The following is a 27,651-nucleotide window of genomic DNA, read 5'->3' as shown; positions in this document are numbered from 1 at the left end:
GCATTCTTCCTTTGGTGGGGTAGGACATTATTCAAATTAAACAGAAATAGTAAAGAGTATGATGACTTTAGTGTAAAAAGAATATATAGAACATTACCCCCAATGCACGACTTTTGTGTATTAGTTTTACACTGAAGTTGTCAAACCGCTATCGAATTCATCTTTTACAAAAAAGAACCTTAACAACATTGATTCATTTTAAACAAAATCGTGCTCAATGAGTATGATTTCTCTAGTCTTCTCCATTGAACCAAAGTTGTATTATGCCTTAATGACTTTTAACAAAAAAAATTGTACTGAATTGAAGTTATGTTTGGGGATGATGACTTCTTAAGAATAAACTCGTGTTACCCAAACAAGACGTACCCATTTACGTAAAAAAAAATCAAATTTTTCTGTTTTGAGACAAAAACCTTTCATCAACTGCTTATCCCCATTTTCTTTTTCTCTATAACCAATTTACATAAGTAGGCATGAGAACATAAGAGTATATACACGAAAATATTAGTTACAAAGGTTGTCTCGCAGAGAGATTCAAGGTATTATTTTTTTTATCCTTCACGATGTAAGTTTGTGTTCCTTTTTGTAAATGATGAATGTGTAAGTATAGATAAATAATTTCTTGTACCACTCATGAATAGCCCGTTCAGGACAACATTATACCATGCTTCCGGAACCCAAATGATTCTTGAAAAATAATTCCTTCATTCTTATCATTCTAAGGGTTTCATGACTTTTTGTTCAAACCAAGCATGCATCCTTGTTGTGCATTTTGAAAATCATACAACTATATTCCATATGAATATAATATACCTCACATTCTCACTATACACATGCACGTTTGAGATGAATGGAGCAATATCATTCGGGGTAACTGTGAATGGTCACACTCAATTTTGACAAAGCCACAGAAAGCCCCATACCCCATAACCACATCTTGCATAAGTAGTATGGCGTCCATATCTGTGTATTACACAATGAACAAAAGAAGTAGGAATGATAATTTCATTCTTATGGTTGTAGTGCCTGACTTTGACATCTACTACAAAAGACTAGCCACCACGATATCATGTAGCAACTAAGTGCAACCATACTCATCGTTAGAGACAACTTCATGCAATAGTCAAGACTGCCACTTAGGGATAACATAAATGGATGATTGTGGAAACTCCATGAAATACTTGTAATTATGCATACAAAGGTAAAAACAAAAGAAAAATAGACTTCAAACGAGTTCGGGATAAAAACATTTAATTATGTATTGGCTTCTATCATAATAATCATCTTTCACCAAACCCTTATTCCTCGTTGTTTCTTTTATTTCCATGTATCAGCTCACATGTGTTTTTGTCTCCCCATGTTCCTTTTGCCTGACCAATATAAATTAGAGTTTTGATGTGTTGACTACCCAACATTGAATTGCTCCATATTACAACTACTAAAAGTAGAAGGAGAAATAATCTCTTACTAAAATATGTGCATATGTAAGGAAATGTAGAAATTTGAAAGGTTGTATAGTGGTGTCTTTGACTATGCAGTTGTCAAAGTAACATTTTTCTATAAATTATTAGTGAGGGATTTAGTTGAAAATGGGTCAACTTATATAGTGACAAAATGCATTGAAAATTAATTAGTAACATGCAATGTGTAGGCTAGAGCAAGTTAATATGTATTCTCATTGTCCAGGCTTTTTCCCAATTGATGTTGACATATTTATCTGTACTTGTATGAGCTAGGGGCTCAAATAGTACCTGTAGTTGGATGCACAATTGTTGACGTGTCAGTGGTCTCCAGATTCCTTTAAGTCTCATTCCTTAAACTGTGATGTCCGATCGTCCGATGAAAATACCTACGATTGCACTCCAAAACTCAAGTTAGTACTATGATCTACGTATATTTGAAATAGTTGAATATCATAAGTTTTTTTTAATATTTAAAATCTTGATCAAATCATCACAATACTTTTTCATAGAAAATCTTTTAAATTTTTTAAAATTCTAATTTTAATTGAATACATGTATCTCTCTTTCCCACAATATTAAAGAAAGTAATCAAAATGCAAAAAAAAGTGTAAAATTTAATTCTTAAAAATGGAAAAATAAAAAAAAGTAAGTGGACGGTTGAATTATATCTACTGATATTTAAATTTGATAAAGATGAAATTCGAACAAGTTTTTTTAAAAAAAAATAAATTTCAATCTTATAGGTGGGTGAATCACTACAAGAAAAATTGCTTTTAGAAACTAAATTTTTGGTTTCTAAAATGATAAAAATAGTCACTAACTTAATTAGAGACTAATTTAGAAACTAATAACACTAAGTGGCTAAAATCATGGTCGCTAATTTTAGATACCAATTTAGAATCTAATTTAGAAACCAATTTAGTTACCGTTAAATAAAAACCAACTTAGTGACCAAATATATAGAAACTAATTTAGTGACCAATTATATAGAAACCAAATTAACAACCAATTTCATTGAAACCAATTTAGTGACCAAAATATATAAAAACTCATTTAGTGACCAAATATATAAATACCAAAAAAATGGTCACAATATTGGTTTCTAAATAATGTAATTTATTATAAAATATTATTTTATTCATCTACTTTTTTTCTTTTTTTATTTATTTAACTACTTACTCTTTCATATTTTATATTTATTTGTAGATTCAAGTTCACTAATTTTAAAAGTTCATAAACTCAAAGCAATTATTTTCAGAATCAAAATATAGTTATAAATGAGAAATTTTTCAATTTTTTTTTTCAAATTTTACAAAATAACTTTTTTATGAATTATGAATGTGAACTAAGATTGTGGTAGAAACTAGAAAATAATCACATAAACTCAAGATACTCGCCGTAGTTTGAAATCTACTTTCAACTTTTGTTAATATCCATGAGTTATATGTACAAGAAAGTTTAGTCTATTCCTATCTTGATTGAATTTACATTTTTTGTGCCTACTTGCAGCTCACAAGCTTCTGGGCTGGAACAAATCAAGGACGGTCTTGGAAGCTAGAACTGAAAGATTGTTACAAATCAGTAAGAAACAAACGCAAACAATGGATAAAGGAATGAAAGAATGAAAATTGAAACACAAGATGAGTGCAGAATTGTAAATCATTGATTATTTATTAACTTACCTTCTCAAATGATACTAGCTCAACCTCATAATACAAAGTGGAGTTAGAAGGAACACAACAAGTTCTTGTTGAGACTCTGATGAGCCAAAACCATACTGGGGCACAACAGTTAACAATGTCACCTCACCCTTCTTCATAATCAAAATAGCTTTGTCAAACCCATCAATTGCTTGTTATGCTCAATCCTAAAACACTCACATTAGCTAGCTTAATAAATAATTTAGTGGGAATCGGGAAAAACATTGAGACATTTTTTCAAGTTACCCTTATCAGTTTTGAATTCAAACAGCTCCCCTTCATCATCATGACCCTTCTTCAAAAACAAAGTACCATCTTGTAGCTTACCAATTACTTTCACTACAAGAATGCAAAAACAGGTAAGGAAACATCAGAACCATGTTTTAAATCCATAAAATGACAAGGTTATCATCCACATTAAGAATTACAAGCATTTACACTTAAATTCATCAGCAGACAACTTACATTGAGGCTTCACACTTAAAATCACTTTCTCTCCCTTCTTCATGGTTTTAACAATGCAAATACTGATGTTATGAGGTTGGGCAAGAACTATGGAAACCTACAAAATGATTTATGTTTGGAAAATAAAAATCAGCACATCATTAAGATTTTATTTGGATAAAGTTCTCCATGAGTACTTATAGGAAGATAAAATAAGAAAGAAAAACATAATAAGTAAGCAAAAATCAGATTATTCTTAATCTAATTTGTAAAAGTTTTCTTGTACTAGCTTCTATAAAAATGATTCAGGCATAAACTAATTTTCTGGAGAAGTTTATCTAAATAGGTCCAAATGATAAAGCAATTTAAACAGAAACTGAATATGAAAGTCCACTTACTTATCCCAAAAGGAATTCTTTGGAAAAATATTTGGGTACTTCTCTACTGGCTACAATTAAATACAGAATTTCAACAGTTAACCTTCTCAGAAAACCAGAATACTTTCAATTCAAAACATTTCATCTTATAAACATATGGAAATTCAAGGCTTTATGCAAGATTTATCTTATACTCCAGATGGCTAAGAATATGAATAGTACCTGAGCAAAATAGCCTCTCAATGAAGGGCCAATTATTAAACCAATCACAACATGACTTGTTGTGGAAATGCAGTTCTAAGAATTAACAATGTAAAAGAGTTAGTGATGCTTACAGTTGACAGTCCTAGAGCTTGGTGTTCTTCTCTAAAAAGTTCAATGGCATAGGCTTGTTAAATAAAGTAGTTAGACAAGAAAATGTAGAAATGAAAGTTTGAAAGAGAATGAAGTTATAATCAACACATGCATTCAAAATTTGTATCCAAGTACTGGTGGAAAAAACAAGAAAGTGTGAAATAGTAGGAGTTAAAGATATAATACCCTCATTGGTCCTAGAAAACCATTGAAACATCCGAGAAGAAATCTCGTAAGAATAGCCATCCAAAAACTTTTGCTAAGGCCAAATAGTGTGTTGAAAATGACACTGAAATGAAGTAAGCATTGATAATTATGGGAATCTTCAAAGCTAAGCATGCAGTTCATTGACATGTATACTTACACTGAAATGATCCCTGCAAGTATTACGGGTTTTCGACCAATGCGATCAACTATAGCTCCCCACAACAAAGATGTCAAACATCTGCCAAGCATGAATACAGAACCTACCACATTTTTATCAATATGTAATTAGGTATACGGGCAAAGATTTCCCCAATCGAAACTCTAGTATGAGAATCATTAAACTTGCTAAAAATAAAATCAAAATAAAAAAACCATACCTAATTGTGCGAACAACTTGAAGCCTGTGACACTGAAGATCATATTGCGTTTGAGCACCGTCACCGACAATATTCCGAGTCGCAAGCACGAGATATAGAGATTGAGAATGATTTACCTGAGCTTGAGCAAGGAAAGAGACAGTGAGATGAACCAATTGGACGAGATTGAGAACGAGAACGGCAGTGATAAAGAATAACGAAACTGAGAGTGAAGTAGATGAAGGAGACAGTGTGGAGAAGAAGAATGAGACTTACCTGGATTTGAACAAAGAACAAGATAGTGAGACGAACCAATTGAATGAGACTGAGAGTGAAATCAAGAACAAGCAATATTGAGAAAGAGGAACGAGATTGAGATTGAGAGTGAATAGGAAGGAAACAGAGAGTGGAGTGAAGGAAACAGAGAGTGGAGTGAAGGAAGGTTGCGACTGAAGAAGAAGAAGAAGAGAGGAAAAAAATATTTATCAAGTAGAATTTTAGAAAAAGTATTTTTTTCTAAAAAAATATATAAAAAACATTTAAATATATACAAACTTAAATAAAACAAATTTAGTAATAATTTCTTGCAAATTATTATTGAAATAAAATTTATAAATATTTTATAAGAAAAATAATTCTAAATAAATTAGTAAAATGTACTTATTTCTAATAGCGTTAGAAATTCAAACTGCAGAATATTTTCTCATATTTAAAAAAATTAAATAAGTTTTTAAAAAGTATGTATATCTATTTAAATTAATTCATAATTTTTTTAATTTAAAAAATATTTTGAATTTATAATTAATTTAATTTTATGTTTAAATAAAATTAAAAGATTAAAATACTATTTTAAATGTAATTTTAAATTAATATTAATTATTTTAATATTATACTAAAAATAATAGTTTAGTAAATTTATTCATATTAATTTAAAATATTTTATAAATTAAAAATTAATAATTAATTTTATAAAATTTAATTATCTAAAATTAGTATCTAGATTTAAATAATAGTGACTAAAAATTTAAGTATCTAAATTATATGATGATTAGAAACTAAAAAATTAGTATAATTTTATTATTTTTAGAGACCAAAAATTAGTTTCTAAATTAAATTAAAAGTGACTAAAAAAATGGTTTCCAATTACATCTTAACACGAGATTAAAAAAATATCTCTAAAAAAAACTTTATTTTTATTTTTATTATTAGCTACCAAAAATATAGTATCTAATTATATTATAATTTTTATTAATAATAGATACCTTTTTAGTAACCAATAATTTTTAGTTTATAAAATAGTATCTAAATTGGTTTCTATAGAAACTATTTTTTTTTAATTTCTAAATTAGTTATATTACAACATTTTCTTGTAGTGAATCTTATAAATAAACAATAACCACATAATAAGAAGATTCAATACACTGTCAAGATTGCTGCATAAATATGCTTTAGGAATAGGTTGCATGGCCTAAACCAAACCCACACAAGTATTCATTTTAGCAGTAAGTAACTCACAGGACATACTATTTACACTGGATTGCACTGTTTACAAGTTAAAAGAAGAAAAATAAATAAAGAACTTCCGAGTTAAAAATAGTCTATAATAATAATAATGGGAAGAGTACCATACAATAAGAAAAAGTATTTAACAAGTTAAGAATTTCTCTTTTAGCAGAGTTTTCAATTATTGGGACCTTTGACAGAATTTACTAATAGGATCACAGTTTTTTAGGTGAAGATCCTTGAAATGTGAGAATGAAGTTCCATACTAAAGTGCGTTTTCACTTTTAGGTTGGTTCCCAACATGATTTCTAATCATACATGCAACCAGATTATGATTTTTTCCCCCAACTCTTTTGTTGGGCTAGTTTGGTGTTAGATTTATCCATTGCTCTTGGAATTACATCAAAAAAGCTTTATTCTACAAAGCATTGCATGAATGATAACTGTTGTCGCCCCACTTTCAATCACTAACAAAATCTCATTTTTGACCAACAAAAATTTCCTATCAAAACTTTACTTCTCTATTCGTTCACGTGGTGTATTATTTTAAGCCAGAGTTTTTTTTTACCACACTTCACATATTCAATAACTATGGTTTTAATTCTCATGTGTTCAAGAATTTTAAATTGAAGCAACACTGGGTGAATCGAAGATGAATTGCACATAAAAAGCAATAAAAGGTCTTATACCTTGAACAAGTCTTGCAGCAAGATCTCAGCTTTGAAGTTTGGAACACTGGCTTCTATATTAAAGCTGGAACAATCATCTTATAGTCATTGCTTTTTCCTCTTCTGTTATGTCTTGTTAACCACTAGTTTATCCATTATTTAATTAATTCTTTGCAACTTTTCATGCTCTATTTCTTCCTCCATACACTGTTACTCTCCCCTTTTTACACACACACATATATTATATACACTTTTAAACCAATCTTTATTAAACTTGTGTGTTCCAAACTTGGCATATTCACAATCTTCTATTCACATTAGTGGCAAGCAAAAGTGAATTCCTTTACTTGAGAGGGGAGAATAAAGGAAGGTCAAAACCCTTAAAAACATAGAATCTCAAGGCATTACAAAATATCATTAAATTAATGGAATGATACTTAACTTCCAAAGCAATTTTTTTGAGTCTAGGGAGACCTCTATTTAAATTTTAAACTCGGGTATCCCATCAAACCCAATAAATTAGGTACTATTTTATTCGATAATGTAGTTTCCAAGGTGGATAATTAGTTCAAATGGTATGATTAATTAACTTTATTCTTTATAATCGCCTTGCTTTGTATACAGCTAGAAAAATATACCAGAAAAACTAATCTTCGTAGTGATTATTGATTCTACCAAATAGCTCTTAAATGCAAAACTGAAATCTTTTTACATGGGGACGGACAGGATTTGGATAAGATGACATATTTAAATATATTAAATTTAAATTGATCTTATTTTATATTAAATATTATGTTTGAATAAAATAATTTTAATTTTTTAGTTGATATAAAATATTTCAATTATCATCAAATAAAATTATTTTTAAGTATTAAATAATTATTAATAATTAAAAAATATAAATATTGATGAATCTATTCAATGAATCTTGGTTGATGTTTTTTTAGGTTAAAGCTCATTTTTTTAATGATATTGACAATTTTTTTTCTCAATGTCGATTGAGATTGTTTTCTGATAATATTGATCATAATTATTTAAGTTAACAGCAATCGAGATTATTTATTCAACATTGTTGGTTGGAGTTTTTTTTTTCAATAACTCGATCAATATTAATTAAAAAATATTTTCAAAATTTCTTTTTTTAATATTGATTGAAAACTTTCCTAGTTAGCAATAGAAAAATAATTCTAATAAACTATTGACAGAAAATAATATTGGTATCAATAATAAAAATATTCACGGTATATATCAACAAAAGAATAACAAATAAAATAAATCTAGTTCCCGTAAAAAAACATTTTTGGACATAGAATGAGAGAACCATACAAGAAATGACAACAATGATTTATAATAATAGCAAAAATAATCTTAATAATTTAAATAAAAAAAATTGTCTTATCAACATTAGTATATAAAAAATGGTTAACAATAATAAAAAATAATCATTCCAATAATATCTCAATGTTAATAATTTCGTCCAATCAAAATTAAGTTGAGAATATAATATGAACAAAAGACACCTAAATTTGAAAATATTAAAAAAATGTAATTCTTATTTTCAATTAAAGTTTATTTCCTATACAACATGTTTTGTTATGAAATACTTTTATTACTTTGTAAAATTAAATTACCTTTAAAAAAAAATCCAATGTAGATGGTGAAGGTTGATGGGACTAGCAGTAACAGATAAATATTGGAGAGAAAGTTTTAACTTCGTTGGAATAGAAAATGATTTAATTTTGAGGAAACAAGTGTTGTTGTTAACGAAAGTGGTGCGCGTGAAAGCAAGAAACAGGAGTGTAGAAAGTGGACTCCAAATAATCACATCACATGGCCCCGGAAAGAATCTGGTCTGAAATTTACGTGTATAAAGGACATCCACAGCTAAAATAATGCATGGCATGATCATGTAAAAAACTATACCAATTTCTCTCCTTCTCCACCCTCTTTATCATGCATTCGCATTCATCAAAAGTTCAGGGGAATGTCATCTGGTTCGAGATCATTCATTCATTCTAATCCATCTCAAACACAGACTTTTTCCGAGTGATTTCGGACCAGGCTTCATTCCCCCGAGCTGCATGCTCATCAATCTCCCTCCAACCTACTTTGTTCATTTGTAGCACAGATCCTCAAGTAAATCAATAACTGGGATTGCAACAAACAGCTATGTTGAATTGGTTGAGAATTGGATCAGCTAGCACTAGCAGGTAGGCATACTCAAGTCACGAATACACGTCCTTAATTTGTGTGTAATTATTCAACTCTTTCTTTCTCTTATTCTCTGCAAATGTGATTATCACATGCTTGCTTGGATTTATGTCCTCCAATATGGGGTTATCAGTGACTTTGATTTACAGCTGTTGGAAAAAGAAGTGTTTATACAAAATCAGTTTATATTTTTATGGGTTCAAAATTCATCGAGGACAACAGTTTCTGTTTCAAGCTCTTAGTTGCTCATCATTTTATAAACTTTGATTAATGTAGTGCACATTTTGCTTGAACCCTAGCCAAACGTTTTCATTGTCGTCGACAGTAGTTTTTTTTTATTATGAACAATAAAAAATGTATAAAGTAAATGAAGTAGCAGAGGTAGTTCAACTCATACAGCCTAAACACGTTTTACATTAAATTTGACTTGTGGACTTCTTTCTTAATATATATGAAAGATTTTGGTATAGGACATTCTGAAAGGCTTCCTCAGCCACCCCTAAAGAAAAACCTCAAAAGATTGTGTGTAACTAAGCAACTGGCGTGGATCCCACATCCCATAACCCACCATCCTTTCACTGCTCTTGCTTTTTCTATCGCACCATCATTCTGACTCATTCACACACATCGGGTAACTTAATTTCTTATCCTTTGTCCTCCACTTTCAATTACTTCGCTTTTTAATCATTTCATTATCTTCTTAGTTTTAATTTGCGTTTGTTATGGCGTAAACAGTAGATGTTTGGTACAGAATGTGGATATTCATCAGTCCCCTTTCAATATTCCTTCAAAATTCCCATTTTTTTAAATTTTGGATTTGCTGTTATATTTCAGATCAAGGTCTAATATGGGACCAGTGAGAATTTAATTTTTTATAATGGTAGTTAGAATTAGTTGTTGTCGTGGGAATGATTGTGAAAATTTTGCCACTTATATTGTCGAATTATATATTCAAATGCATATATATAGTGGTGAACTATGTTTTACCTCCACTTTTTGTTGTTGCTGAAAAGAAAACTGAAGTCTTTTATGTTTTCTCTGGTGGCAGTTAGTTTTTCTTGGTGGTTGCAATGTGGACTCCTGCTAGAAAGAGGCTGATGAGAGATTTGAAGAGGCTGCAACAGGACCCACTTGAAGAAATCAATGGTGCCCCTCAACATAACAACTGTTGTGGAATGCTATCATATTTGGGTGAGTTGAATTGGATAGAAGATGCACTGTGCCTTTTCCTTATATAAGATAGTCACTACATTTTATTTAATTTTCCTCCCCACTTTTTTAAAGTATGAATGGATAAGAAATTTTTGCTTTCTTGTCTGATGATACTCCTTGGAATGGAGGTGAGTCTCTCCTCTTACTATTACTATTTTGGACAATTTTTTTTGCATGTGTCATCTCAGTTAGCCATCTTGTCCATTGGATGTTGTTATAATGGTTAGGTTATATTAGATGAGCATGCTTCTACCATGGCTCCTATATCTCGGAACAATTATGATGTTACCACTGTTTTCTTTTTGGTTTTTGATTGAACAGTATAAGTTCTAATCTATGTTTATTATATTGTCATACATTAGTTTTATCTTTTTTTTCTTTTGTATATATATTGTTTATGTATCTGTCAGAGGTGATGATTTAATAGAATAAGACTTTTGTTTGTATTGTTAATATTTGAGATTGCATTTACATTTACAAGAGAGACATATATTTAGTTAAAATATTAAATTTACATTTTCTTTATTTGTGAAGTTGTATTGTGGTTTGGAAAAGTTAAATGGAAATTTGATGTTCATAATCAAATAATCTTATTCTATACTTGGAAATCACTTTTTTTTTACTTTTTTTTTATTAGCAAGAAATATAAAATAATAATTGAGAATATTTTAGGTTTTTCCAATCCTTTACGGCACCCTAAAATAAATATCACATACTTTTACTTGTTCAACTCAATAAAACATCATAAATAGATAAATCCTCTATCACAATCTATAAATACAATATTTCCTAAAGATATTATATCAAGTCGGAGATTCACATCAACTAGAGATGAGGACATTTCATTGTATATAAGTGAGTGCAAATCTCACTCCATAAACCGGTTTTATGGGATTGAGTTAGACTTAAAGTTCACTTTGTAATACATCACGTTCAAAACCTTGTTTTATTTTTCAAACGAAAAGTTTCAAACAAAAGTCAAAGTATCTTCATGCTAAAATCCAAAATTTAGGTGAAAACAATTCATCTTCTTATCCATATAAATTACCTATCGAGCTACTAATGTCCTTTTTCTTCTATGGGAAGTCTTTTTCTTCTATGGGAAGTTTATGGGGATGTAAGTAATTGTTTGGATATATTACAAAATCAATAAAGAAACTCACGGAAGGAGGAATTATTCGTTTTTATACAATTTTGTAAGAGTTACATCATCCTAAAATAGTGTAATTCTTATTTATTTATTTTTTATTAATAAAATTTTATATACCATGTACTTACAATAATCATATGTGAATACTATCTTGTATAATATAATTAGCAATTTTACATTTCTTTTTATTTCATAGTTAGCATATTAAGAAAAAAAATATCAAACACTTATATTTACACAATTAATTCTAATTTATTCTGATTTCGTTAACCTTAAACTAACCGTACAAATTTAGTTGAGATTAGCCGTCGAAATATAACGTTGATAAAAATAGACATTATTGAAATTGGGTAGCCAACTCTATAATAAATATAAATAAATTACTTTTTAATATTTTGACTCTGTCAAAAGAACTGATGCTTCAAGAAAAATACAAAAAAAAGTGATTAAAAAGTAATCTTCCTAGATTTATGGGCAAATGAAAAAAGCAAATAGAATGACAATGTACTTTTAATTTAATATTAAAATTGCATCAGACTGTAGATAACTGAATGAGTAAGTGTATGGGGAGATACAGTCAGGGGTCGGAAACAAAGGTAGAAAGGTGATGTTTTTTTTCAGGAAAACAGAGGAAAGAACCATGACATCAAGAAACAATAAAGATATCTCAAGAAAGACCAATTGACCCATTTTCAGTCACTACTGCACAAAATCTCAGTATTATATATGAATTTTTTATATATCTAATTCAGTATTATATATACATTACCACACCATAGGTAATATACCTACTCATTATATACAAATATTTCATAAATATTTTCACATGTAAATTTTTTATATTATTATTATTATCACGATTATTATTATTAAAAATATTATTATTTTTTATTATTATTAATATTAACATTAATATTATTATTATTAGTCTTGTTATTAATATTACTAATAAAAGTAATATTAATATTAATAATAATATTAATTAATAATACTATTAATATTAATAGTTTTAATATTACTTTTATTATTATTAGTTTATATTAATATTAATATTAATACTAAAAATATTTTTATTAGTATTCATATTATTATTATTTTTAATAATACTTATAATAATAATATTAATAATTAAAATATTTATAATAATAATAATATTATCAATAATAACTGTATCTATCTCGAAGGTATACCTGTTTCAAATGATGACAATATATAACTGGGGATTGCTATATCTCCTATAGATAATCGAGCTCTAATTAAAATAATGAAACAATGAAAACTCTTTATTATTGGTTAAGCAACTAATAGCAAACGGCTAATCAATGACTATAACTAGTCATCTAAAACAATGTTTAAATACCACCATATAAAGATCTATAAATAGGAATAATTATTAGGGAGTATACACACTTTTTCATTTACATACTATATACTCAAACATATTCTTCTTAACATAAATATCAAAGAGTCTTTCGTAGGTAAATTTCTCTACTCTCTTACTAACCTGACAAACATATGTCAGCTCTGTTTAAAGAGTAGTCATCATTTTTCACATTGGACTTCTCTCAGTCAATTTTCGGTAAGAACAATAACAATAATTGTTGGAGATCCCACATCGACTAGAGATTAGAGTTTTTCATTGTATATAAATGGGTGCAAACCTCAACCCTATGAACCGGTTTTATGGGGTTGAGTTAGGCTTAAAGTCCACTTTCTAACAATAATAATGTAAATAATAATAAACATAATAATAAATAAATTGGTGTGGTATAGTAATTTTCTAACGGATTTGGTTTTATATATAACTTTACCTACCCCGAATTTAGATTTGATTTTTTTTTTCTATGTAAAACTTTTGTAGTAGACACTACACTCTACAACTTTGAAAAACATGAAAAGATTTGGGATATGGACCACACCCATACACACTTTATTACTTTGACTGAGTGGGTTTTGACATTTTGCAAGAACGAATATTGCATATTTGTTTGCATGAGAAGAAAATACTAAGGAAAGAAATAATGAGGGGATATTAAAAAGAATATGCAAAATCAGAAGCATCAAACATATATCAACAAAATGTAATGGACATATCCTCAAACATACCATTCTACAGCTGAGAAAAACATGACAAGAATATACAATATGAATCACATTTTCCATACACAGTTTAGAGTTTAGACAGAGGAAATTAGGCCATATGGAGGGTGGACATGAATGTAGGATTTAAAACCTTTTGCAATATGAAGTAATATCGATATGCAAGCATTAAAGATTGTGAGCTAACATGCATTGAGATAGAATTTATGATTGAAAACAACCATTCCAAACAAATTAACAAACACATTATGTTCATTGGGTAAGTTTATAAGAACAATTTTAATAAAATTATAAGAGATAAATTTAGATACGGAAAGCTAAACATGATTAGTTGTTTCTAATCTAAAATCCAAATTTTTTTAGCATGTTTTAAATTATTCAAAGTAAGAATGTTACCCGTGGCGTTGTTGTTCACATTCTGTTTGATATCCAAAAGAATTTGATATTGTAAAGGTGTGAGAGACAAATATCTCCATCTTCCTGCCCTTTTGCATTTTTCAGAAAAGATTTCATTAATGGCAACAACATTATTTACTTGAGTGGATTTACCATTACATAATTTATAATCCGGGATACCCACTCTTTTTGTAACAATGTTATATGGTATGTCACTCATCCCAAAATGAGTACAATTTTTTTATTATATTGTTAGACTTATAAGACCTACTATCTTTACTAGGAAAACCCTTCTTCCGATAGAAAACATTCTCAGTGTGACCAACTTTTTCACAAAAAGTGCAAGTAACAAAAGTGGAATTACAACTATTAACATTAGTGATCAACACATTACTTACCAATTGACGTTTTTATTGAGCCATAAGGGGAAAATCTTTGTTATAGGTGGTATGGGTTTCATAAGAAGTACATGAGATTATATATTATGATATTGATCATTTAACCTCGAAGAAACTGCATAGTTTGGTCCTCACGTTTTCTCTGACTAATAGTAGACGCAACAAAATAAGAACATTTTGTTTTACAAGTACAAGCACAATTGGGTATAAATTTCTCTATCTCATCTCAAATTATTCTAAGTTTTGTACTCAGCAACAACTTGATCTGCCTGACTCAAAATGGCCACTTCCATTTGCAGATCAAAATTTTTAGAAAGATCGTCTTGAGAATACCTTGTTTTTTAGGTCATTCCCAATATTTGTAGCCAAAATCACCCATATAATACTTTGCATAATAGGAATAAGGACAGAGTGTACTAGCCAAGATACAACCATATTGTTGCACAATTTCACGCCGAAAAGGTTGGATGTTTCTCGGTCAGACATGTGTGCCAAGAATAAACTCTATTTTATTTTTCATGCTCAAAGTTGGCATCACTAATTTGCTCCAAGAATGATAGTTGGTAGGATCAAGGACCAACGAGACGTAGAAAACCGCATGATTCTCATTAAGAAGTAGAGAAATGTATGTTTTATATGATTGTTTCTCTCCCGTATATGAAAGAAACGAAAGAAAGAAAAGTTAGATTCTTAAAACAAGAAAGAACCATAAGACGATGGAGAAAATATCATAGTGCACAATAGAGTTCTTCAATAAAAAACTTTGATACCATATTATAAAAAATGGTGAATTGATTGACGAAGCTTTCACTATGATCGAAACTGACAAAAGAGAAACTTGCATAGTGTAATAAGAAAAGTCGTAGAAGAAGAAGCCCATATTTTTAGACATGCAAAACCCAGAATAGGGCAGAGTAGGAAGAAAAAGAGTAGAAACAATAGAAAACCTATATTCATTCATCTATAAGGTTCAACATTACAACATTTATTAAAAAGAGCTTCATGAGTGAGAAAAATATATGAGCCTCTTAAACTAAGGCAAGTCCCAAAAAACAAAAGAAAACCAAGAGAGAAACAACTGGTCTGAACAACCCAAAAAATATTTTATCACACACCATATTTTTTAATATTAATTATTTTTTGATGATCCAAATTTTCTTTTGCGATAAGTGTATTTAAACATTTTAATTTCCTCTTATATATAAGTTCTCACTTTAACAGATATACATGTATGGCTTTGGATGGAGAGGTGGAAGCTGGTACACAACTAAGAAATTCATCAAGGAGCAAATGAAAATGGAAGGACAAATTACACCTTCAAGATGACAATGGTAAACCTAAAGGTTGTTGTACTGCTGGGCCGAATGATCAACCGAAAGAGTAGGCCGAAAGGTTGGGTGTAAAAAATGTAAATAAATAAAATTATAATTGGTTAATATAGCAAAATCCATAATAACATGGTCTAAATTAACAAGTGTGTATTTAAAAAATATTAGGTACAAAAAGAAAAGCCTAAATAGGTTTTGGACCCAATAATAGAACACTATAAATAGGTCATCAATCTAAGAGGTAGAGTGAATTTATCTGATAATTATATAAAACTGATTCTGACTTTCGCATTGGAGCGCCTTGCAGGTACACACACCCAACCATGAAAAGAGATAGAGTGGAGAAGCTAAGAGATTTAGTGGATCCAGCCCAATCAAGTGAGTTTGTCATTTAGCCCAACATAAAGTCAAAGAAGTGGACCAAAAGACCAACCAGATAATAGAGACCGAGAAGCCAGAGAATCTGAAAAGTCTACACATTTTGCTGAAATGAGAACAGTTTCTTAACCCTTTGCAAGAACACAGTCGCAATTCCAATCTGAATAAGAATGAAGGATGCCACTACAATAGATGTTACAAGAAAATTCAATTAGAATATTAATATAAAATAGTTTAGGGATTAAGATTGAAAGTTTTTTTCTAATAAAAAAGCCATTAATATTGAAATGGTTACATATGCCTTATTAGGTATTGGATTAGAAAAAGAAAATAGCAACGTGGTTATAGCCAATTATTATCAAATTTTACATTGATAATTTATTTTGGCCTATACTCGCCTTAGCTTCGTAAATTCTTTATCTTTCAAATGATGAGGAATTACTAAAAAAAATAATTTAATAATAATTAATTTTAAAAATAAAAAATAATTAATCTGGTTAAATATTATTTTATAAACTAAAAAATTATGATTATTTAAAATAGTTCTTATTATTAATAAAAAATTATAAAATAGTTTTTAAATTTAATATTAACTATTAATATTTTAGCTACAAATATTTTTAACTCTAAATTAAATTTTTTTAATTTAAAATTTAAAATTTAAAATTAATTTAGTATATAAAATGTTAATAGTTAAAATATTGATACTTCATCCTTAATATTAATTTAGAAACTATTTTATAATTTTTTTTATTATTAATAGAAATTTTTTAAATATTAATAATTTTTTAGTTTATAAAATAATATATAATTTATTCAGACTAATTTTTTTTCTTCTTTAAATTAATTATTACAGTAAATTGTGTTCTATTTCGAATGTTTTATCACAATCAATATTATTTGAATCACTACAAGAAAATCATGAAATACAAATCAATTTTAGATAAAAAAATAATTAGTTGTTATAGTGACTAAATTAAAAACCATTTTAGAGACTAAACAATTTTTTGGTTTTTAAATTAGTTTCTATTATTGTTAAATGATTTTTAAATTGGTATCTAATTAGCAACCAAGGTTTTTGCTACCAAATTTAATTGGTAGCAAAAACCTTGGTTGCTAATTACACATCAATCTAGAAACCATTTAATAATAGAAACTAATTTAAAAACCAAAATTTTTTTAATCTCTAAAATGGTCTCTAATTTAGTCACTATAATAATTAATTATTATTTTTTTCTAAAAATTAGTTTTTATTTTATGATTTTCTTGTAGTGTATATATTAAATTATTTCACTGCAATCAATAATTTAGAATTTAATTTACGAGTATTTGTGATTTAAATTAAAATACTAATATATATTTATATTTTTTACAAGAAAGAATGAAAAAAAATATTTTGTATAACTTTGTGGTTTTAAATAAAAATAAACCGATAAATCAATTCGCATTACCCCAGACTCTTGAGTACAAGTTCATTGTATACATTGAATGTAATCGAAGTTATGGTGATATTAGGAACCATATGTTGATCAAAACTTGATTCATGGCCTTACGTGGTTGCAGTAGATCAAATCCCTATTGGATTCATCTGTTTCATCGTTTTCTTTTGGTACAAATGAAAAGGAAAGAAGTTTGTACGGTTATCCAAAAGCAAGCTCCAATGGTCACAAAATCAGATTGAATGCGAAGCAAGTTGCTTTTACATAATAACAACGTACACTTGAGGAAAATGGCTTCTCCGGAAGCAGAAAAGCTGACACTCACATGCATATTAATGTGCTTTATATATATTCTCAAATTATTTACGTCAAATATATTAATTTCTTAATTACTTTAAAATTTGTGTCTGTTCGTGTATATTTTGCATGTGTGTATTTTCTTTTAAATTATATCATTACAAAGCTAAGCCTAAGTCGAAAAAAATATGAAAGTGTGAATCCATTAAACAAAATCTTTAGGATTAATTTTTGTATTAAAATATCATATATGAAAATTAAACTGCTCAAATAGTGTTACCCTTTTATTATGAAAAAAAGGGGCATATATGATATATTTTAGTTCTTAGAGACCGAGTTTTGATTATCTTTTAAAGTAGATATGAGTTAATTAGCTTTTCATTATATGATATATGATATATATATATATAGGAATTAACCTAAATTTTTTGTATCTGTATGAAAATTAAGATAACTTTTTATATTAGTCCAATAAGGAGGAAACATTTTTCTTTTATGCGCATGACCCATAGACAATTTTGCTTTCACATGTCAATTTTATTATCTATTCCAAACAATATAATCATGAACAGGATAACAAGACAATTTTGACGGCATTTTTGTTTTTAATTAATATTTATTAAAACTTGTAGAATTATGAATAAAACTTATTATATAAAATTTTAATTTGGATAATTTCATGAGTTTTTTATAAACTTATATTTAAAGATGTGTGTTGAAAAAATATGTTGTGTATAACTATTAATGTCCAATGACAAAGGCCAGAGAAATGAAGAAGTTCATCAAACAACTACAGAATACAATCTTCAGAAAAAGATAAAGTCAAAAGACACAAAAACTCTCCTTCATCGCAGCTCTGTGGTCTCTGGGTCTTTGATTTATGGGAGATATGCAGAAAGGTAAACTCAAAAAATAAAAGAAAAAAACTAAAGTCTCATGCGCATCTTGTAGTTGATTTGTTTTATATACTTTTATCACTGTTTATCTATAAAAATATTCCTGATGCAATGTGAATAAAATTACGATGGTTTTCACCCACCTCAAACTTGTTCAGATTATGATGTCGAACCCAGATTTACACAAATCATCGTAGCCCTTTCTGTTGGGTTGTTGTTTATCGTGGTTTTTCATTATCGTCTGAAACAAACTAGAGATCGAAAGATCATCCCACGTATAAGATTGTCACGCGCAAGTCACGTCCCAAAGCTTGAAAGATTCTCCCATTACGTAGGTAATAATATATGTTTTTCAATTTCTTTTCCGTTATATACATGGATCCACAAACATGTATCATTTTGAAATTATGTTGCAAATGTTATGTTGTTTTCTAAAGCAATAACAACGGGCTTGAATGAAATATGCTTTATTATGCACATGGTATGGTTTAATGCAAACAGTTTCCAACTATATTCAGCATTTTCCTTATTCAAGGTTCTCTGATGTGGTGCAGCTAGGCAAATGGGGTTCAATGACAGAAGATTTTGTCCCCATCTATGTAGATTAGCTTCTGAATACATAAGGAAATACGAGGGATTTGAAGATGATATATACGCCTTTTTTGAGAATGAACCAGATGCCGATTCACTTTATGTGAAGCTGGTAGAGGAGTTTGAGAGATGCATTCTTAGTTACTTAGCATTCCATTGGAACTACGGTGACACAATTATGAGTCAGGTATTGGGGTGCTAAGTCATTTAATAATTAATCTAAAGTGGCTTGTGTGTACAATACTCGGTAAAACCATGTTCTTCTTTTGCTTAATATGCAGGTGTTGAGCTCGGAAAATGAGCCAAAAAAGAGGCTCAAGAGCATAGTTATGGCAGCAACTAGGTGTGTATTATTGGGATTGTTTTCTAAGAACACTAGATAAACCACTTGAAAATGAGATTGGGATCGTGTGTTTTGGAACAGGAACCGATATACTCAGAATTTACTTGTCATGAACTCTCCGTTTCTTGTGACCTCACCTTTTTCATGAATTCATACATTCATCTTATGCAGTGATGCAAATTACAGAGTTAAATTTTATAAGTTAATGAAACAAGAAGATTTTATTCTCTATCCCCTTAAATATTGGTGTCGCTTAGTAGTTCCAGAGATGGATATTTGATAGTTAAATGATTTACAATTATCATTGTTTTTAGAGAACCTGCAATTATCTTCAAAAGGGTTGCTTCAGCTTAAATTTTTTCTCAGGAAAATATTGCTCAATTATACAGGGAACAAAGGTTCGAGAGACTTGCCAAGAATCTGAAGGTGGCTAGAGTTTTTAATACATTAGTGGAAGAAATGAAAGCGATGGGAATTGCTACAACTGATGACTCTCAATGTACAGAGGTGATGGCACCAGTAGCTCATAGCGATAGGAGTCCAGTGCTCCTTCTAATGGGTGGAGGCATGGGAGCTGGCAAGAGCACCGTGCTCAAGGATATTCTCAAAGAGTAAGTGTAAGACCTTGTTTGTTTAGTGTTTCAGAAACAATTTTGTTTTCTTTCTAAAATGCTTGTGCCCTAGGCAAATTTGAAAATGTTTGTATATATATTGAGCACATTCTGCTTCTCAAAAATTTGCTCATGAACAAAGTACTCTAAGAAAAACATTTTCTAACTGATTTTGTTTCCGAGATTTTGAACTTGCTTTGGAAATAATTGCCAAAACTTCGCAGAATTTTTTTTTGTTAAAATCAAGATATAGTTAAAGACCATCGAACTCCTCGATTCGTTGTTCTATTCGGATAGTCTTGAATTGGAGTGAATATATGTTAATAGAGAAACAGATTCTCAATCGTGTAATTTAGAAACCAATCTTGAAAACAAAACAAAAAAGAGTGAGAAAATAATTAAACGAGCTTTAATTCTTTATATTGAAGAAAACCACCAATATTTTGAACTTCAGTGCACATCCATGCGTTTAAAGAGTAAGTCCATAAACATGGTTATCTAGGTAAATGAGGTATGTGTTCATAAAAATATGATAAATGAAGTGCGTGTATATGTTTGTTTACCTGTTTCTACCATAATTTGTGCTACCAGTAGGTTTTAATTCATATGAATAAACGAGAATGACCTAATGACGTTTCTTTGTAAATGAATTTTGAACAGACCTTTTTGGGCAGGAGCAGCTGGGAATGCCGTAGTCATTGAGGCAGATGCCTTCAAAGAATCAGATGTCATCTACAAGGCCCTTAGCTCAAGAGGTCACCATGACATGATTCAAACAGCAGAACTGGTTGAGACTCATTAATTTTGTAGCTCGATGAGTAGGAATTAGTAGATATTAGTGTAGCATTATTCAATTCCAACTCTTACGAAATGGTGACTGTTTTAAGTCCAAAATGATTGAATCTAGCTAGCACCACTTCACATTTGTGTTGGATTGTTTGATTTTTTCCAAACAGGTACACCAATCATCCACAGATGCCGCCTCATCACTCCTAGTTACAGCATTAAATGAAGGACGAGACGTGATTATGGACGGCACACTCTCCTGGGTGCCATTTGTTGTGCAGACAATTACAATGGCTAGGAATGTTCACCGTCGCCGTTACCGCATGGGAGCTGGCTATAGGGTAAAGGATGATGGAACTGTAATTGAAAACTATTGGGAAAGAATTCAGGGCGTAGAGCCTGAACAAGTTGAAGGCAAAAAGCGAAAACCATATAGGATAGAGCTGGTTGGTGTAGTATGTGATGCTTATCTTGCAGTCGTTAGAGGAATAAGGTCATATTCAACTTTTCAATTTCACATTCTTACCAATAACAATTGAAAAATGTTTCAGTTTTGAGATTAACAACTAAATTTGAATGTAAACAGGAGAGCTATCATGTGCAGAAGAGCAGTGAGAGTAAACTCACAGTTGAAATCACACAAGAGATTTGCTGAGGCATTTATGACTTACTGTCAACTAGTAGATAATGCACGACTATACTTCACAAACGCATTGGAAGGTCCAGCCAAGGTACACATTTCCCTCTTCTTATGGAGATTAAGTCAAAATTTGGAAGATCATTTCATTAATAAGGTCTTTATGGATGCTAATTTAGTGTGTCTTCAACATCTGTTAGTGTTACTGACCTCATAATTGTTGTAAAGTTGATAGGATGGAAAGATAGAGACAAGACACTACTCGTTGATCCAGATGAATTCGACTGTTTGAAGAGGCTTGCCAAGTTGAACGAAAAGGCCAACTCCATCTATGAACTTTACAAGCACCCCAACCCAGCTTGTGATGCTGGATCAGTATGGAAAGACATCGTATTATCTCCTTCAAGGTTGAACATCCAACAGGAGCTCAAGTATTCAATCCAAAAAATTGAAAGAGTGAAATATAACTTCACCCTTGAGTAACAGATGAAATTCCTCAACCTTAGGCTTTAAGATGAGGTTCGCCAGATGAACCAACAAAGAATAGGCAAGAAAAGTTTCTAAAATCTGTGACTGCAAAGACTTCATGTTCTAGCATCCTTGATTACTTTACATGTATAAACAAATAGCCTTAGTGTTAATCTTACAGGATATTTTAATTTAATTGTCAAACAGGAAATTGGAACAGACATTTCCTAAGATGCAATTAATGTTCAGATACAACTTAATGATCAAAATGATAATTCAAATACCCTTTTGGGGGGGATTCTTTTATAGTTGAGAGTGAATCATTATTGTGCTTTTAGACCCTTTTATTTTACTGGATTTGAAAATATTTTCAAAAACTAGAACACGTGGTTTTCATATGGATATAATAGTTACTAATAAAGTTAATTTGTAAAAAGAAAATTATATATATTTTAAATTATTTTAATTTATGTTTAAATCAGTTTTAAATTTATGGAAGAGTTCTATTTTTCTTTGTTAGAAGTTGTTCTAGTCAAATTGAGGTCGGTCGACATTCGGATGAGCTCCTAGTGGTCTCCCTTCAAGCTCTAGTATAATAAAAATAGGAGTTGAGAGTACTCTGTGTTTATTAGATGATGATTAGATAATCATATTAGATGATGTTCTTTTATGTAGAGTATAATCAGGTATATATAGACTGAATTGTAACCTCTTTACCTTTAGTCATGATTCTGTCTTAATTAAGTCATTAAAGATGATTAAGTCTAATTGATTGAGATCCTTTGACTTGTACTCCCTCATAAAATTAGATACACAAACTATCGATAAATTAATAATCAAACATGAGGCTCACGATCTAACATAAGTTCTTATAAAGAAGTATATCCAAATAAATCATTAATAAACTTAGAAAAACTCAAATTTATTATTAATAGTTAGCAAAATAGATCTCTATTCTGATGCTTTATCTGAAACACAAAATATAAAAAGAAAATAGACAAAAATGAATGAAGAAAGATGATGGGAATTTGAATACCAGGTTTTTTCACTAAATAATTAAAGATTATTTTTTTTCTAGAAAGTCTAGAAGAAAAAAAAATGGATTTTAATGAGGTTTTTTTACTCAATGATTAATTGAAAAAAGAGAGCTAATACGGGGAGGGAAGAGGTCAAAATGTATTCTGAAAACAAATTTAGAAAATTTGAAATGTAAAATCTATAAGAAAATGATAAAAAAATGGTAAGAAGAAAAGATGTTTCTTATTCTCTTATGTGTATATTACATCAGTCATGTATAGGAAATATATAGGGAGTTTCTCTCTCCCAAATTACAATCTAATTAGGTAGGATACTAATCATGAGATTCTATAATTATTAAATTAATTGCATATAATTGGTACAATATCGTCAAATATTGCATACAATAATTGCATATAATTTTATAATTATTATTTCCTTAATACTCCCCCTCAAGTTGGTAGGTGAAGATCAAGAACCCCCAACTTGTGTCGTAGCGTCAAAAATCGTTCCTTGCCCAATGCCTTCGTAAAAATATCTGCGAGCTGATACTGTGTCGGTACATATGAAGGACTGATTATCCCAGCTTGTAATTTTTCTCGCACAATGTGGCAGTCTATCTCAATGTGTTTTGTGCGTTCATGAAATACTGGGTTTGCTGCTATATGTAATGCCGCTTGATTGTCACAGAAAAGTTGAACTGGCAAGTTACATGACACCTTTAAATCCTGCAACAGATATCGCAACCAAACTATCTCCAAACAAGTATTGGCCATTGCGCGGTATTCTGCTTCCGCTGATGATCTTGATACGTTTGTCTGTTTTTTTGACTTCCATGAGATAATAGATGAACCAAGAAAAATGCAATATCCAGATACTGATCTCCGAGTTGTCTGACAACCTCCCCAGTCTGAGTCGCAATAAGCTGTCAATGTCAGATTGTTTTCGGATGGCAATAACAATCCTTGTCCTGGTGATCCTTTGATGTACTTTAGGACTCGAATTGCGGCATCCCAATGAGGTTTCCGTGGATCCTGTATATATTGACTTAGGGTCCGAACCGAAAATACTATGTCAGGCCGAGTAACCGTGAGGTATATCAGTCGTCCCACGAGTCGCCTGTATTTGACTGGATCCTTTAATAACTCTCCATCGTCTGGTGTGAGTTTTAGGTATTGTTCCATTGGAAATTTGTCTGGACGAGCACCTGTGAGTCCCGTATCCTGCAAAATATCAAGCGCATATTTTCTTTGGGACATGTAAATACCAGCTTTGGAACGGGAAAATTCAATCCCTAGAAAATATTTTAGGTCTCCAAGATCTTTAATGCGAAATTGTTGTAATAAACAATCTTTAACACGCTGAATTTCTGTCAAATCATTTCCTGTCAGAAGAATATCATCCACATAAATCAAAAGGGCAGTAAATGATGAGTTATTTTGTCTTGTGAATAGAGAGTAATCTGTCTTGGACTGTTGAAATCCTACAGATTTAATCACATGAGAAAATGTTGAAAACCATGTTCGAGATGCTTGTTTGAGACCATAAAGGGATTTGTTGAGTCGACATACAATGTTCTCCCCCTGTCGATGATGTCCGGGTGGCAAGTCCATGTAAATAATTTCATGCAATGTGCCATGTAAGAAGGCATTTTGCACATCTAGCTGGTGAGTAAACCAATTTCTGGCTGCTGCAATGGTGAGGAGACACCTCAAAGTTGTTAATTTTGCTGTTGGTGAAAAAGTTTCAGAATAGTCGACACCTTCAATCTGAGTGTACCCCTTTGCGACAAGGCGCGCCTTATATCTGTCGACGCTACCATCTGAGTTGTACTTTATTTTATAAACCCATTTGCATCCGATGGGTTTCTGTCCAGCGGGTAACGATGTCAAGGTCCACGTTTGATTTAGCTGCAAGGCGGAAAGCTCTTCGTCCATTGCTTTTTGCCAATTTGGATCAAGGATAGCTTGAGCATAAGTGTGAGGTTCTTTGGTGGCTGTGATGTTAGCAAGATATGCACTATGTGTAGAAGAAAATCGTGAATTAGAAAGAAAATGATGCATAGGATACCTGGTTCCATTCTGTCGGTCTTGGGCAGTGGTCGAATGATTGGTTTGGGATCCCGTTACGTAGTCTTGAAGCCAGGAAGGTTGGGTTGATGTGCGACTGGATCGTCGAACAGGAAGGTCGGTTGGAGAAGGTTTGGTAATGGGTGTTAAACTTCTTGGCATGGGAGAAGAAGGTTGGTCTACTGGAGGTTCAGGTGTATTATGACGAGTAGGAGAAGAAGGTTGGTTTGATGGAGGTTCAGGTGCATTGTGACGAGTAGGAGAAGAGGGTTGGTTTGATGGAGGTTCAGGTGTATTGTGACGAGTAGGAGAAAAAGGTTGGTTTGATGGAGGTTCAGGTGCATTGTGATGAGTAAGAGAAGAAGGTTGATCGAGTGAATGTTGGACAGGAGTGGGTAAGTCAATGTCAATAGTGGGCAAAATACCTTGTAATGGAGGTGAGGATTGTGTCTGTGACTGTTGGCAGAATGGGAAAACACTTTCATGGAAGATGACATCCCGACTTGTAAAAAAAGTGCCTGCATCTATATCAAATAATTTGTATGCTTTTTGACTGTGAGGATAACCAATGAAGATGCATTGTCGGGCACGCGGATCAAATTTTTGCTTAGGTGAAACAACAGTTGCGTAACAAAGGCAACCAAAAGTTTTTAGGTGAGAAAGTGAAGGTGGTTGATTATATAGTAGCTCAAAAGGTGATTTATTTTTTAGTAAAGGTGATGGCAAGCGATTAATGATATATGTGGCGGTTAAAACGCATTCTCCCCAAAATTCTAATGGTAAATTGGACTGAAATAGGAGGGCTCGTGGTGTGTTTAAAACATGTCTATGTTTGCGTTCTACTACCCCATTTTGTTGAGGAGTGTAAACGCAAGTGCGTTGACATTCAATACCTTTTTTGAGAAAAAAATCATACATTGAAATAAATTCCAGTCCGTTGTCAACACGGATGGTTTTAATAGATGCCTGAAATTGATTTTGTGCAAATGTAATGAATGACTCTAAGAGATGTTGGGTTTCAGATTTGTGATTCATAAGAAATAGCCAAGTACATCTAGTATAGTCATCGACTATAGTGAGAAAAAAACGTTTTCCAAAATGAGTTGGGGTTTTATGAGGACCCCAAATGTCACAATGCAATAGATTAAATGGAGAATGAGATTTTATTGTGCTTAAAGGAAAGGGTAGCCTTGTCTGTTTAGCTTTGGGACAAATACTACAATGATTATGAATGGGAATGAGATTTTTACTGATAGGGATAGGTAGTAGGGAAGATACAAGTTGTAGACACGCTGGAGAAGGATTTCCAAGGCGCTTATGCCATAAATCAGGATCGGTCGATATTTGAGATGCGTGGGCTTGGTTTGGAAGAGGGGACATGTAGTATAAGCCTGCGTGTTGTTTACCCGAGCCAATCATCCTCCCTGTAGCCAAGTCCTGTAAAACGCAACCATGTGGAGTAAAAACGACACAACAATTTAGTGAACTGGTTATCTTACTAATGGACATGAGATTTAAATTAAAAGAAGGAACACAAAGAACATCTTTGAGAGTGATTTTGTCATTGAATTTAATTGTGCCTGTAGATGAGATGGGCGCAGTTGAGCCTGTGGGCAGATTAACATTTGAAATAAATGATGATGAAGTGTGTGTGAAAAATTGTGAATCAGATGCAATGTGATGGGTTGCTCCGCTATCCAAAATCCATGGTTTCGTAAAAGCAGAATTAGAAGAGGAGTTATGGGCAAGCAGACCTGCAGAGCTAACAAACGTGTCACTTTTACCGTTATTGTTGAGCGAGTAAATAGCCCTTGCCAATTGTTGAATTTGTTCGGCACTGAAGTGTTGTACGAGGTTTCTATCGGACTCGTTACTGATGCCTTCTTTGCCAGACATGATTTTTTATTTAGGGGATAAAAATGGAGAGGCTGTCCGGGCACCAAGATCGGTGCTCTGATACCATATAAGAAAATGATAAAAAAATGGTAAGAAGAAAAGATGTTTCTTATTCTCTTATGTGTATATTACATCAATCATGTATAGGAAATATATAGGGAGTTTCTCTCTCCCAAATTACAATGTAATTAGGTAGGATACTAATCATGAGATTCTATAATTATTAAATTAATTGCATATAATTGGTACAATATCGTCAAATATTGCATACAATAATTGCATATAATTTTATAATTATTATTTCCTTAATAAAATCGATGTTGCACTTACCTTCAAAGTCAAAGGAAAAAGTGGTT

At 30.9% G+C, this 27,651-nt stretch overlaps 2 protein-coding genes and 1 long non-coding RNA gene across 3 annotated transcripts; 2 read left to right on the top strand and 1 right to left on the bottom strand.

The window, feature by feature from the left end:
- Positions 1-2,862: 2,862 nt before the first annotated feature.
- LOC137816047 (uncharacterized) lies at positions 2,863-6,423 on the bottom strand. Its single transcript, XM_068619149.1, has 10 exons — positions 6,417-6,423; positions 5,178-5,350; positions 4,923-5,038; positions 4,703-4,783; positions 4,525-4,627; positions 4,207-4,281; positions 4,006-4,055; positions 3,410-3,502; positions 3,146-3,330; positions 2,863-3,023 (listed from the first exon to the last, which is right to left on the bottom strand). The coding sequence occupies exons 1-8, from the start codon at positions 6,421-6,423 to the stop codon at positions 3,487-3,489; spliced, it is 621 nt and encodes a 206-aa protein (XP_068475250.1). The 3' UTR covers positions 2,863-3,023; positions 3,146-3,330; positions 3,410-3,486.
- A 2,564-nt stretch (positions 6,424-8,987) lies between these two features.
- On the top strand, positions 8,988-10,974 carry LOC137816188 (uncharacterized). The gene is made up of 3 exons (XR_011081777.1): positions 8,988-9,282; positions 9,754-9,914; positions 10,332-10,974. It is a non-coding gene; the product is annotated as an uncharacterized lncRNA (long non-coding RNA).
- A 7,737-nt stretch (positions 10,975-18,711) lies between these two features.
- LOC137814273 (calmodulin calcium-dependent NAD kinase-like) lies at positions 18,712-22,621 on the top strand. Its single transcript, XM_068616905.1, has 9 exons — positions 18,712-18,880; positions 19,036-19,212; positions 19,432-19,655; positions 19,750-19,811; positions 20,201-20,422; positions 21,083-21,209; positions 21,379-21,701; positions 21,795-21,939; positions 22,074-22,621. Exons 1-9 carry the CDS (start codon positions 18,862-18,864, stop codon positions 22,326-22,328), a joined length of 1,554 nt encoding a protein of 517 aa, XP_068473006.1. The 5' UTR covers positions 18,712-18,861; the 3' UTR covers positions 22,329-22,621.
- Positions 22,622-27,651: the final 5,030 nt, after the last annotated feature.

Source organism: Phaseolus vulgaris, chromosome 1 (genome assembly GCF_000499845.2).
Source record: "Phaseolus vulgaris cultivar G19833 chromosome 1, P. vulgaris v2.0, whole genome shotgun sequence".
Classification (NCBI taxonomy): domain Eukaryota; kingdom Viridiplantae; phylum Streptophyta; class Magnoliopsida; order Fabales; family Fabaceae; genus Phaseolus; species Phaseolus vulgaris.
This window is presented reverse-complemented; position numbering and strand designations above follow the sequence as displayed.